This window comes from Leucoraja erinacea, chromosome 7, assembly GCF_028641065.1.
Source record: "Leucoraja erinacea ecotype New England chromosome 7, Leri_hhj_1, whole genome shotgun sequence".
NCBI lineage: Eukaryota > Metazoa > Chordata > Chondrichthyes > Rajiformes > Rajidae > Leucoraja > Leucoraja erinaceus.
Window position 1 is genome coordinate 43,905,695 of NC_073383.1, and position 14,962 is coordinate 43,920,656.

At 43.6% G+C, this 14,962-nt stretch overlaps 1 protein-coding gene across 1 annotated transcript in view; it reads right to left on the reverse strand.

Moving 5' to 3' along the window:
- LOC129698931 (cyclic nucleotide-binding domain-containing protein 2-like) overlaps window positions 1-13,772 on the reverse strand; it is a 46,800-nt gene extending 33,028 nt beyond the window's left edge. The window contains exons 1-6 of the mRNA XM_055638412.1: window positions 10,723-13,772; window positions 6,822-6,848; window positions 5,227-5,250; window positions 3,705-3,854; window positions 2,926-2,982; window positions 676-839 (exon numbers count right to left, since the gene is read on the reverse strand). Coding sequence (XP_055494387.1) covers window positions 676-839; window positions 2,926-2,982; window positions 3,705-3,854; window positions 5,227-5,250; window positions 6,822-6,848; window positions 10,723-10,797 — 497 coding nt within the window. The 5' untranslated portion in view covers window positions 10,798-13,772. The remainder of the gene's footprint in view (window positions 1-675; window positions 840-2,925; window positions 2,983-3,704; window positions 3,855-5,226; window positions 5,251-6,821; window positions 6,849-10,722) is intronic.
- Between the last annotated feature and the right edge of the window lie 1,190 nt (window positions 13,773-14,962).

Here is a 14,962-nt window from a genome sequence, read left to right on the forward strand (position 1 = left end):
AGGGTGGACACTTCAACAATTTATGTCTATCTTTGATTTAAGATTAGATTAGAAGACTGCACAACCTTAAGGGTCTGGGATGCTGCAAGAATTTGTTGCGTTCAAGGTCAAACAATCCATCGTCCTTTTATCTCCATAAAATGCTAAAAATCGTGACTTTTAGGTGAGAGAGGGAAACAAATTATTTTACACAGATAGTGATGAGTGCCTGGAACATGTTGCCAGGGGAAGTTGTGGAAGCAGATATGACGGCAATGTTTCAAAGGCGCTTAGACAGATACTTGAACAAGCAAGGTGTAGAGGGATACAGATCACATGCAGGCAGACGGGATCAGTTTCAATTGGCATCACGGTCTGCGCAGAGCTCGTGGTCCGAAGGGCCTGTTCCTGTGCTGTACGGTTCTACGCTCGAGATTCATGCATAACTGTGACACAAAATCCATTTACTTTTTCCTGGAAACCCCACTTGGAATTTGAGAATAGATGAGTGGACTCGCTTGAAGAGCATAAATTACGAACTTACATTTGTATTGACTATGTGGTTATTTAACTGTGGTACAGAAAGTAAAGCACAACAAAGCACTCTACCCCAATACAGCTTGCTCCTAAACTCTTTGAAACTCGAAAAGTGAGCCCAGTCCCCTGTTCACTGATGTCACTATGTTGCTCGCCTACCGTTCGTATCTCATTATTTTTGCCAGCAAAAGCTGGTAGGATTTTCTGTAGTGTCTGAAGCTCAGCAAAGATCTCATGACAACTGTAAGCAATTCCAGATCGTGCATTGTCCGCTGCTCGGGTAGTTTCATGGTGATCTGAATCTCTCTATTGGAAAGGTTATTCTGTGGGTTAGAAATAAGTAGCAATTACAATGTATCCTCTGAGGCTTGTACTTTAACAGGGGACGAGGAACAGATTGAGGAGTTTTTGGATGTTGTTGATCTAGGAAGATCTTGTGACAGAGGTCCCGCAACATCCTACCCAGGAAACAACTGAATCACACGGACTGCAGTGCTTTAAGGAGGCAACTCATCTCACCTTCTCTAAACAAAATGTGATGGTGCAGTGGCGCAGCTAGTAGAGGTGCTGCCTCATAGTTCCAGAGACGTGGACCGCTGTCTCCGTGGAGATTGTACATTCTCCCTGCGACCGTGTGGGTTTCCTCTGGGTGCTTCAGTTTCCTCTCACATCCCAAAGACGTATGGGATGTTGGGCTAATTGGCTATTGTGAATTGTCCCTTGTGTGAAATTGAGTGGTAGACGATGAGGAGAGTTGATAGAATGTGGGGAGAATGGGATTAGTGTAGGAGTAATGTAAATGGGTGGCTGATGGTCAGGATGGACTCAGTGGGCTGAAGGGCCTGCCACTATGCTGCATTTCTCAATAAGCAGGTGAGATGATTAAACTAAATACAGAAATTAAGGAGAGCAAGTTTAGCAGATCGGACAGGCAGGAGCACAGCAGACAGCGAGGGAAGAAAATGTTGTAACTGCATTGATTTCAGACCTAATAGGTAAAGCACATGAACATAGAAACATAGAAAATAGGTGCAGGAGTAGGCCATTCGGCCCTTCGAGCCTGCACCACCATTCAATATGATCATGGCTGATCATCCAACTCAGTACCCCATACCTGCCTTTTCTCCATACCCCTTGACCCCTTTAGCCACAAGGGCCACATCTAACTCCCTCTTAAATGTAGCCAATGACCTGGCCTCAACTACCTTATGTGGCAGAGAATTCCACAGATTCACCACTCTCTGTGTAAAAAATGATTTTCTCATCTCAGTTCTAAAAGACTTCCCTCTTATCCTTAAACTGTGACCCCTTGTTCTGGACTTCCCCAACATCGGGAATAATCTTCCTGCATCTAGCCTGTCCAACCCCTTAAGAATTTTCCGACCCCTTAAGAACACAGGTCATGCATAAGTATATGGAACTGGCCACTATTACTGAAATGTGGATGAAGGATGAACAGGACTGACTGCTCAATATCCAGGTGTACAAATGCTACAGGAGGGATAGAGGTAGGAGTAAAGAGAGCAGGGGATTGATGCATTTTTTGATTAGTGGGTATATCACACATTACTTAGAATGGATATTCCTGGGGGATTGTCCAGTGAGGTTATATCAATGGAATTGAGAAATAAGAGGGGAGTGATACTTTTGTTGTGATTATAGGCCCGTAAAGGTTAAGCAAGTAAGAGGAAAAAATAGTTTAGGAGATCACAGACAGCTGCAAAAATAATAGGTTGTAATAGGAAGGCATTTTAACTTTCCAAATATTGACTGGGGGACTGCCGTTATGCCAAGGGCTTGGATGAGGTGCAATCTATTATAAGTGTTCAGGAAAATTTACTTAATGAACATGTAGATCTGTGAGTCTACTGAGGATTGAAAATGAGGTGTCACCTGCATTTCGGGTTGCACGGATAAGAATAAGTCAGGTGTGGCAAACTCCCCTTCACTCCTTTACCATAGTTGAGAAGGCAGAGAGGATTCATTCCATCTTATCCCAGAAATCAGCACCCTTGCCAGTACTGCACTGCCTCATGCTGCACTTTGTACTCAAGCTTCTTTCTGGGCAGCAAATGACCAAGTCAAAATTGAACATCTGATAGGGAAGATTTATGTGGAAATATGGTGGAAGCATTAAATTGGACGCACTGTTTGTGCTGAGCATAAACACTAACAAGAGTCCGTTCGGCTGAATAGTTTAAAATGGAAATTACAACGTAACTCTTTGTAATCTGAACCTCTCCGGTTCTGATTTGTTCTGAGAAAAGGTATTGAACTTGGATTGTACATTTCACCTCACTGCCTTTTCAACCAAAACTGCCTACTGCCTTTCAGCTACTGCCTTAATTTTCCTGCCTTTGTCCTGGTCCCAGTGCTTGTCAAAGCTGGAAATACGAGGGGTCAACTTACATGCCGTGTCTTGAAGTATTGAAAATCAAACGCAGCTTTGCTGCTTTCTCTCTGTTCCTGTGGAGGAAGAGATAAAAAGGGACAATGGTTAACTCTTTCACAGCCCAAGGGAATCCCTAGAGGGAAGAATAGAGAGCGCCTAGGATGCTGAGAGGGACCATGTTCAGTGCGGTGTTGATTCTAACTCAGTGCAGTATCTGGATTCTTGTAAGCAGCTTCCTTGATTCAATGGGGCAGATGAGGTGGTTGTGGGCATTACCATCACTCAGGGTCCAGATATCTGGGCCCACTGTCATAATTTGCCTCTTCCTCCATCTCAGTTGGGCCCGAATACTGGCCAGCGGGCTACAGTGATGGGATATCACAGGAAGAGACGAAGAGATTGGTTCCCGGCAGACAACAGAGTGGGATGAGGATAGATACAAAAGCTGGAGCACCAGTAGGAATAGGAGTAGGAATGGGTGACGTTTCAGGTCGAGACCCTTCTTCAAACTGGTTAGGGATAATGAGAATGATGGATATAGATGATGATGTAGAGAGCTAAAGGAGAATGAATGAAAGATATGCAAAAAAGTTACGATAATAAAGGAACCAGGCCATTGTTACCTGTTTATTAGGTGAAAATGTGTAAACCAACATCTGCAGTTCCTTTCTGCAGGTTTGTTGGTTAATTGGCCTCTGTGAATTGTCCCTAGTGTGTAGAATAGAATGAATGTACGGGTGATTGATTGTTAGTTGGCACTAACTCAGCGGACTGCAGGAGTGGGGCATGCTCTCACCTCTTCAGTCTGCGACTTGCTGCCGTACTTTGTCAACGTTGCCCAAACCTCCATGAATGATTTGGATGACACACGCAGGCGCATGCAAATCCGGCACATTATTATCACCTTTTTAGCGACATACCAGAACCTGTGGTGGTACTGAAGACCCTACAAGCAAACAATTAGACCATGCATTGTGTCAAGATAATGCAGCACGGGATTCACTGCCGCACTTTGTTGTCGATTTAAATGATCTAGATCAAAATGTAGAAGCATGATTAAAGAGGTTTGCTGCAGACAGTCTCCAGGTTAGGAAAGGGTTCCATTCCTGAGAGCAGTTTGTGACGTGAACGAGCGAGTGAGCAGACGCGGGGCGAATGACCACCAACTCAGTAAGTGAGCGGGCGAGCCCGCTGAGTGCCCCCAGCCCTGCTCGGCTCGATCCAACCCTTGATTGTTTCTAAATCCCCCATTCCCACCCGGCAGAAGATGCCTGCAGATCTGTTGCAGCCGGCAATTCCATCCCCATTCATCCCACCAGATTCACAAACACTCATTCATATGTACAATGTGTCCATACTGTAAGTCTGGCATTCATAACTCAGGGGGAACATGCATAAAACCTAGCTGTGTGGTGGGAAGGGAAAGTTTAGACTGGAGGAGTTGTAGAGAGTGTGTTCAGCTGGGGAGAAAAATGGCAAATAAAAATGAACCCAGAGTTATGTGAGGTTATGCATTTGTGGAGGAGTGGCAATGAGAGAGAGTACATAATAAATGGGGGGGCATTTCATGATGTGGAACTTGGAGTGTAAGTCCATGTATCCGTAGAGGTCAATAAGATTAATAAATCATATGGGACAGTTTCCTTTACTAGTCAAGGCGCATGATAGAAAAGGAATATTATACAATGCTTGTTAGCCCACAACTTGAGTGCAATGTAGAATTCTGGTCACTACATTTTAGGAGAGATACTGTTGCATTGGAGAGGATGCAGAATTGAACAAGAAGGATGGAAAATTGCAGCTTCGAGGAAGGATTGATCTGGTGTTGTTTCCAATAGAGTAAAGAATGCTGGGGCTAAAACAGGGGTTGTATAAGGAAATGTTCCCCTTCACTGACAAGTGAAAATCCAAGAGAGATTTAGAGCAATTGGAGGACCTAGCAGAGTTGGAGGATTGCAAGGGGGAGATTTCTTTCACTCAAAGAGTATTGTGTGTCTGGAACTCATTACCCGAGAGGGTAAGTCAAGGCAAACACTATCACCATTATTTAAAAGGCTGATGGATGTGAACGTGCAGGAACATAGGGAGGTGGGCCCAGGTTGGATAGGTCTACTTCAAGTAGCATAGGTATGATGGGCTGAATGGCAAAAAACTATCCGAAGTGTCATGTTCATTAATTCCTCGTTTCCAGTTCACTGACCTCAGGATGTCCCCATGAAGTCTAGAGCCAAGAGGGCAATTTTAACCTGTTGCAATATAAGTGTGGCAAGATTTCACAAAGTTATTCCCAGGCTGTATTCTTAACCAATATCACTCACCGTATCAGCCTCCTCTGCAGAAGTCTGAAAAGCATAAAACAGATCAATTAATAGAATTGCCTTTGATGGAACCAATTTGGGTTATGTTGCGTTTTGTTATTAGATTGTATGTATTCACCCAATCTATGCCAAAGTGTGTGGACAGAGATAGGTAGAGGAAGTATAACTTTTGCTCAATATTCATTACAGGCCTAAACAGTCTTAGGAAGGTGATTACACAAGGGTAAATTTAAAATGAAGTGTGGCCTTAAAGCTGTGTCCTGGTGAGCTTTACCTGTAATCTTCATATGTAATCAAAAAACAAAGTTTACTGATATGAAACCCAACTACAGGTAAGAAAAAAAATGAACAAAACAAAGCGGTCCAACTCCAGAGGCCTGGGTTTGATCCTGACCCACAGGTTTGTCGAGTGAAGTTTGCTCATTCCTCTTCGGATCAGATGGATTTTTCCATGTACTCCTGTTTTCTCCTATGTCCCAAAGATGTGCAAGTCAGTGTGTAACTAGTGTAGGTGTGTGGTGGGAGAATCAGACATAATTGATGGGCCGGTGAGACAGATGGGTGATAAGTTGAGGAAAGGGACTAATGGGATTGCCCTGAGAGTTGTCACAGACCTGTCTGTAATTTATGAAAATATGAAAATAAAAATGAGTATTGAATCTCAATGAATAATGAACCTGTCCCATTTCTCTGCCCTTTTCCATGGTTTCCCTTTGCAAATCACAAAGGAAACTGTGATCCCTGCCAGACACCATAGGAGCACGAATGGCCATTTCACTGCAATCATGGCCAATTCTCCATCCAAATGCCTCCTCGGCTCCTTGCGGATAAGGAAATTATAAATGTGAAAGTGGCCAGATAACTGAACTGAAGCCAGATACCTGTGGTCACTCCCTGTCTCTGTTTGAAATGGTGTAATCTTTAATATTTTGCATTCACCCTGCAGAGAAGCAACCTCAGTTTAATTTAATCCCAAATACTCTACTCTCTCCCAGTAGTCAAAGACAGATCCAACACCTTAATACTCCTTTCAATCCATTGGGTCTGTGCTGATCCTTAACCACCAATTTACACTAATCCTATTGAATTCTATTTTATATTCTTGTCAAATCCCACATCACCCGCACACTAGATTCAAGATTCAGGAGAGTTTATTGTCATGTGTCCCAGATAGGACAATGAAATTCTTGCTTTGCTTCAGCACAACAGAATATAGAAGGCATGAATACACTAAGGGCAATTTACAGTAATCAGCTAAGACACCGACCTGCATGGCTTTGGGACATGGGCGGAAATTGGAGTACCTGGGGAAAGCTGTGCAGTCCCATGGAAAATGCGCAAACTCCACACAGATCACACTCAAAGTCAGGATCAAACCACGGTCTCTGGGGCTGTGAAGCGGCTGCTCTACCTGCTGCTCCACTCAGCCGTCCCTGGACAGCCAACTCAATTTCTGAGCTCAGGTCACTGGAGCGGAACTGATCCCTGACTTTTGGACAAGGAAACAAGTTTTTCTCCCATCTTTGAACAGCAGCACTGTAAACTAGAAGAACACATTACAAATTGTGAAAGAAATATGGAACAGCAAAACTTACTTTGCGACTCTGGTCATCTCCATTTTCCTGAAAAATTAAGGATTAACAGAATAAGAATTGATCATTGTAAGTCTCTATCTTGCTCTATTGAAACTTTGTATCTTGGGGGTCCTGCTCGCTAATGCTCCACAGTAACAGTTGTCCATCTGCCCTTATTATGATAGGTGGCTTTCGTCACCATTTTGCACCTTTCCGCCAACCATTCTGTTGCCCAACCATTCGTCTCACATGCAGATCAAATGGTCCATACTGGCTTGTTTCCTTCATGCCTCAGAATACATGGTGAGGAAGGTTAGACAGGCAGGAGTATATTCTTCCTGGAACACAAGAGGCTGAGTGGTGACCTTAGTAAGGTTGTAAAACTACGAGGGGCACAGAACCAACATTAAGAGTGGAGATATAGAACACTGCATAAATATGGTGCAAAAAAGACAGAATACTGGAGGAACTCAGTGGGTCTAGGTCCTGAAGCAGTCTCAATCCAAAACCTCAACCATCTCTCTACCACCACAGATGCTGCCTGACCCACTGGGTTCTTTCAGATAGTCTATCACAGTCAGACCATTTTTCTCAGGGCAGGGGAGTCTTGAATGTTTATGGTCAGAGGGAAGAAACTTAAAGGGGTTTTGAGAGGTAGGTTTTCCACACACTGGATGGTGAATATATGGAATGAGATACTGGAGGAGGTGGTGGAGGCAGATACAATTACAATGTTTAAAAGGCGTTTGGATATGAAAGGTTGACAGTGGTGCAGGTCTAATGGGATAGTGTGGACAGGCATTACATTCAGCATGGACTATAAGTTTCTGTGCTGGACCACTCTGCAATGCTTTGAATGAAGAGCAGAGTCATCCCTGCATGAAGTTCAGAGACACTGGGAAAGGGAGCTGTTGCCTTGGGGACTGATGGACGGTGAGGATGCATCACATTGAACTGCCTCCGAGACAGATTTTAACTGAAATTGTGGGGCATAGTTCAAGGTGAAGACCAGCTATGGATTCAATCTCTTCAGTTTCCTTAAAGATCTAGAGAATCTATCACCTACAGACGTATTGTGCACAGTCCTTGAAATAGATACAATTGCAGAACAGGCTAGAGGCTCAATTCAATCAAGCATCTGTGCCAGGCCCTGAATACCACCATAGGCTGCAAGACAAAATCAGGGGCGGTCCCTGGCAATAATGCATATCTGCCAGATAAACACAATGCCATTTACGCCTGTTTTGAACAAGCAAACACTTCCACCAAAGCGCCTCCTCCCATCTTCCACTGGCTCTGTCTCATACATGTCAGTGGCCAAAGTCAGATCTGTTTTCATGAGGGTAAACCCTCAGAAAGCAGTCAGGCAAGGTGGAATACTGGGCAGGTTCTCAAATTGTGCATCATTCAACTAGCCTAGAACAGTCTGCTCCGACATGTTCAACCTGTCAATAGTCTGCTGGCCCCATCTGCTTTGTGGAAACATTCATCATTCTAGACCCCAAGAAATTGCGGTAATTAAAGAAAGAGGACATCTCGGTGCGGCACCTGCTCATCTTTGGAGCAGGTGCGGAGACGGAGAAATTGTGAGTAGGGGATGGCGTCTTTACAAGAGACAGGGTGGGAGAACGAACTCTTGATATTCCATGTGGGAGATGGGGGAACAAAAGTTCCTTCTGGAGAGAATTTAAAGTTTAAAGAGAACTCAGGAAAGATCCAGATTGATTTAATGGAGAATGCAGGAACCAGGACTCCAGTCAGTGGTCAGGAAGCACAGAAAACATCAGCTGGTGAGCCAGATGCTAAATCATTGGAAGTTATGAATGCTTGGATAGCAGATAATTGGAGTTTCACTGTGTATGCTTCTCTGGATAACCAGACCAGAATCTTGGTGTGGTGTTACCTAGGTTCAATATAATTACAGACCCTACAGTCGCCCACAGTGGAAATCTCCACCCAGACCACCTTGTGCCCTCATTCTCCTCAAACATCTCTTGCAAGGCAGTATTTTCCTGTGTATGTCTAACCTGGTGCCACATGAGATCCAGGGTCAATGTTGAGGGCTCCAAGGTCAATCATTCCTGATGTTAGATCTCTAGTGGAGCAGGTGTTATAGTGTGATGAGACTTGAATATGAATCATCTCAGATATTGGCTGTTTGTGTATAGGGCAACACATAATGTTGCTTAACCACACTGGATAAAATCTCTTCTTATGCATCTCCAATTACAGGTCAAATGTAATTTGAGAGCCGGCTGGCCTGTGTGTGCCTTTGGCATTATCAGGAATTGCACCGTCAATTGATGATTTGCCTGTTTTTGGATAAAGATGGTGAGGAGGAGGGGGAGGCACAGAAGTTAATGCATGAAAAAGATTTGTTTATGAAGGAACTGCAGAAGCTGGAAAATCAAAGGTAGACAAAAATACTGGAGAAACTCAGCGGGTGAGGCAGCATCTATGGAGCGAAGGAAATAGGCAGCGTTTCAGGTCGGGTCTGAAGAAGGGCCTCGACACGAAACATTGCATATTTCCTTCACTCCATAGATGCTGCCTCACCCGCTGAGTTTCTCCAGCGTTTTTGTCTACTATGGATGAGGAAGATGTCATTCAAACCATCATCCATCTGGAGAAGACCCACCAGACTGGTGTCACTGATACATTGGTACATTACCTTGTAGTCTGCACCATCTGAACTTTGCATCCGAGTACTTTTTAAATGCACAGGGAATTTCTGCCCCCACCATCCTACGGAGGATTTCAAAGCAAGTTCCCTCCAGACTTTGTGTGAACGTTACAATAAAATGTTGCTCCCCAGATTAGCCACTCTTGTAATGGCTCTCTCCCCTACAACCAGATGAGGCTTTAGATTTTATTGTACAATATTATAAAATAACAACATAAAATATTATTTTAGAATACATCGTATTCTAATTAATTATAAACATACATTTTATTCCACAACTTAAGTGTAAATTAAAATACAAATGCATAAATACAAATTATAATCAAGAATACATTTTCCCTCAGACCCCTTCACTTGAAGGTAACCAGAACTGTATTGTGCAGCCAGGCCAGTGTTTCATGGAGTTCTAGCTTTACTGCACAACACTTAAGGCGTCATAAAGCAAGCAAACTGGCCCTTCTGCTGCTCGTCAAGCATTCATTTACGCTAACCCTGTACTATTCCAATTTTATTCGCCGCCACATTTCCCCTCAACTCCCCATAAATTCTTCCACTCACCAAAATATACTGGGAGGGAGGGGCGCAATTTACAGGAGCCAATTAACCTACGGCTTTTTTGGACGAGGGAGGAACTTGCAGGCAAAGATACTAGCTCCTCTATAATCTTTGCTTGCAGGAAGCCCACGTACTCACAGGGAAAATGTGTAAACTCAGTGTAGATCAGTCAGTATTAGTTGACATGATCATGTCATGTTTTATTGCATACCGCTGTACACTCGAGCAGCCACCCGGTTGAGTCTCGTATCTATCCTGCTAGTCCAGCCTCTAGTTAGATTCGTCGTTGAGCTTGAGCTTGCAACAACTATGTATTTGAGCTCTGTGTGTTTTCATAAATAAACAACTTATACTTATGTACGGATTCTGAGTTATTTACAAATTTCTATACCCAGGTCCCTTGCGCTGAGCTCCTACCAGCTGTGCTATCCCATCTAACCCTGTAGTTATCCCGTATTCCTCCTCACAGCCCTTTAATACCTATTCTCTCGACTCCACAATTTTCCTAGAGGAATTTGATACTTTGGAAGCCATTGGGATAACATTTAGAAAGGTGTGTGCGTGCATAGGAGGGAGGGCTTTAGACGCGGCCGCCACCCTGATATAGGACCAGCCCAGACTACCATAATGCATTAAAGACATATGAATGGCTGGAGAACGTCCGTAAGGTTAAAGTCTGGTTACTTGAGGTGACGTCTCATCTCGCAAGCTGTCCCCATAGCTGCTTTTCCTGGAGTCTGTACTCGGCGTGGTGCTCATCCCCTCTCCCTCCGCATAGGATCTTTGCTGGTGGCGGCAGCGCTTTTAAAAAACAACAGCCGACAGTTCGGAATTGGAACAACGGGGTCGCGGAGCTGGGCAGCTAAGACCTGTTCTCAGATGTGGGTCATTACAATGCCTGGGAGAAGTAGATAAAGGGTTGCATTTGCCCGGGCTCCCCAGCCACTACATTACTTTTTTGTTTCCTTTCTGCACGTTTTGAAGTTTAATTTCACTACAATTCTCCAGTTTAATTTACTATGGAGTAGCCACTCCCCACCCTCGCTCGTACAATGCACAATCTTCCACACTTGCCGCTTTTTCGGAGCGTGACTCAACGTGTTTATTTTTAATCTGAGGGCTGGGGCGCTTCGAAGCTGGCGAGTGACAAGAGCAGGATAAGCGACTCAATTTAGATTGGAGGCCAGGGAGAGAGTGTGAACGCAATCAGTCTCGCACAAGTGTTGCATCATATGTCGACCAAAGATACTAGAGGAGACTTGATGCCGACAACGCCAGTGACGTACCCTGTGCTAATTGTTGGCACGTTTACTTTAATTGCAACACTCACTGTTTTGGGCGTGCTTTGTAACACTTAAGCTCACATCATAAATGCAAGCCTCAACCAAAAACCACAAGTTGTTGAGGCGAGACCCGCCCTCTCGTAAGGCTGCAGATCCGACAACAGTACTCCACATAAAATATCGTTATTTAATTATGGAGGGCGCAAGAACGGAGGTATATAACAGCTTGTGTGGACCGACGCCCCCCATCCTTTCCTGCGGTGACTCGTTGCTCAGGATCATCCATTGAGTCTCTACCAACATCACCACCACCGCTCTCCACCCTTCCCGACAACTTAAAACGTTCTTTCTTCGCCAGTACACAGAAGCAATCTGAAATATGAACTTTTTATAATCTCTCCACAGATCCTACTTGACCCACTGAGTATTTCCAAGATTTTTAAATGTATTTTCTATTATTTGTAGTGTTTTTAACTGCAGCTCACGTTATTTTCCCTTCACCCATTGAGATGCAGCATGGAATGTCTTTGACCCACTGAGTCTGAACCATCATTCACCCATTCTTATATTAATATTACTCATTTTATCCTCTCCACATTCCCATAAACTCTGCCCGATTCTTCCACATTCACACACGAGGGGCAATTCACAGCATCTATCCTAACAATCTGCATATCCTTGGGGTGTTGGAGGGCAGCGGAATTCTCTGCCACAGAAGGCAGTAGAGGCCAATACAGTGGATGTTTTCAAGAGTTAGATTTAGCTTTTAGGGTTAAAGGAATCAAGGGATATGGTGAAAAAGCAGGAACGGAGTACTGACTTTTGATAATATTGAATGGCTGGAAGGGCCGAATGACCTACTCCTGCACCTATTTTTCTGTTTCTGTGGAACACCTGGAAGAATCCCACATGGTCACAGACAGAACCCAAGATCAGAACTGAACTTAGCTTGCTAGATCAGTGAGTGAGGCAGCAGCTGCACCACTGTGCTGCCCAGTTACTGCCCATAACAGAGACCCATGTTCTACTGCAAGAACTTGTCAAAGGCCCTCACATCTCCTGCCCAATTGCCCAATATCATGCTTGACCTTAAATAGTATTTGATTTTATAATTTCCATCGGTCTTGGTGTGAACACATTTCCTTTGGTTGCAAAATGTTCTAATGCAGCATGGTTTGAGGAAGTGAAAGCAGATGTTGTTTATTTGGATTTTCAGAAGGCCTTTGATAAAGCACTGCCTGTGGGGCTGCTCAACGAGATATGTTTAGAGGCCGTGATATTAGAGGCAAGGTACTAGCATGGATAGAATATTGGCTGACTGGCAGAAGCAGTTGGAATAAACGGTCCATTTTGGTTGCCGGTGACTAGTGGTGTTCTGCAGGGGTCGGTGTTGGGTCCGTTACTGTTCATGTTACAGGTTAATGATCTGGATGATGGAATTGATGGCCTTGCAGTCAAGTTTGCAGATGATACTTGGCCACAAAGGTGGAGGAGCACGTAGTGTTGGGGAAGCAGGGACTCTGCAGAACACAAGAAACAGGTGCAGGAGTAGGCCATTCCGGCCTTCGAGCCAGCACCACCATTCAATATGATCATGGCTGAACATCCAAAATCACTACCCCGTTCCTGCTTGCTCCCCATATCCAACAATATTCCAAATATAGCCCCGGCAGCACATTGTAAACCATCAGCATTGCATCCTTGCTTTTATATTCTCATCTTGAAATGAATACTCATCCCATATCCAAATATTCCATATTGAATGACTTGGAAAGGTTGGGAGAGTGGGCAAAGAAGTGATAGATGGCACACAACATAACAAATTGTACGATCAAGCAGTTTCGTAGAAGGAATAAAGGTGTTGACAGTTTTCTACATAGGGAGAGGAGTCAGAAATTAGAAATGCAAAGGGACTTGAAAGTACTGGTGCTGGATTACATGGTAAATGGTAGGGAATTGAAGAATGTAGGTGAACAGAGGGATCTGGGAATAACTGTGCACTGTTCCCTGAAAGTGGAATCTCATGTTGATAGGGTGGCAAAGAAAGCTTTTGGTGTGCTGGCCTTTATAAATCAGAGCATTGAGTATAGAAGTTGGGATGTAATGTTAAAATTGTACAAGGCATTGGTGAGGCCAATTCTGGAGTATGGTGTACAATTTTGATCGCCTAATTATAGGAAGGATGTCAACAAAATAGAGAGAGTACAGAGGAGATTAACTAGAATGTTGCCTGGGTTTCAACAACTAAGTTACAGAGATAGGTTGAATAAGTTAGGTCTTTATTCTCTGGAGCGCAGAAGGTTAAGGGGGGACTTGATAGAGGTTTTTTAAATGATGAGAGGGATAGACAGAGTTGACGTGGAAAAGCTTTTCCCACTGAGATTAGGGAAGATTCAAACAAGGGGACACGACTTGAGAATTAAGGGACTGAAGTTTAGGGGTAACATGAGGGGGAACTTCTTTACTCGGAGAGTGGTAGCTATGTGGAATGAGCTTCCAGTGAAGGTGGTGGAGGCAGGTTCGTTTTTATCATTTAAAAATAAATTGGATAGTTATATGGATGGGAAGGGAATGGAGGGTTATGGTCTGAGCGCAGGTATATGGGACTAGGGGAGATTATGTGTTCGGCACGGACTAGAAGGGTCGAGATGGCCTGTTTCCGTGCTGTAATTGTTATATGGTTATATGGATTCCCAAAAGGTTAATTTGCAGGTTGAGTCGACTGCAATGTTAGCATTCATTTCAAGATGAGACTATAAAAGCAAGGATGTAATGCTGATGGTTTACAAGGTGCTGGTGGGGCTATGTTTGGAATATTGCGAGCAGTTTTCTTTCCCATAATCTGAGGATGTGCTGGTTTTAGAGGGTTCAGTGGTTCACAAGAATGATTGGGTTAATGTATGAAGGTAGACAAAAATGCTGGAGAAACTCAGCGGGTGAGGCAGCATCTATGGAGTGAAGGAATAGGTGACGTTTCGGGTCGAGATCCTTCTTCAGACTGATGTCTGAGGTGCGTTTGATGGCTATGGGCCAGAAGTTTGTGGCTTTTAGAAAGATGAGGGGGATATCTCATTCAAACCTACCGAATAATAAATGGCTTATAGTGGATGTGGAGAGGCTGTTTCCATTTGCAGGCACAGCCCCAGAATAAAAGGACACATTTAGAATGTAGATGAGGAGGAGTTTCTTTAGCCAGAAGGTGGTGAATCTATGGAATTGATTAGTAAGTACATTTTATTTATATAGCAATTTAAATCAACTCGCTTTGAAACCAAAGTGCTTTACATAAAATAAATAATAAAATAAAGTTTCCGTACATCATAGAAAAATAAAAAAAAATTAATTGCCACAGAAGGCTGAGAAGGGCAAGTCATTGGGTATAAGTGAGTTTGGTATTCCGACTGCGCATGCCCAGGTCAAAGGTCACTATGCATAAACATTGCTAGAAAGTGGAGCTGTGTACATATACATCTTCATTTCTTGTTTTTTTCTAGCTTTGATTCTTTGAGGTAAGAAAATACTGCTTTCAAACTATGAATTAGTTTTATTTATTGTTTCTTTGTCAAAAGTTACGATTATTTTGTCGTCTTTATTGCTTTATGCTTTGATGAGTGCGCGTCCGTGGTTGGGGTCGGGCCCAG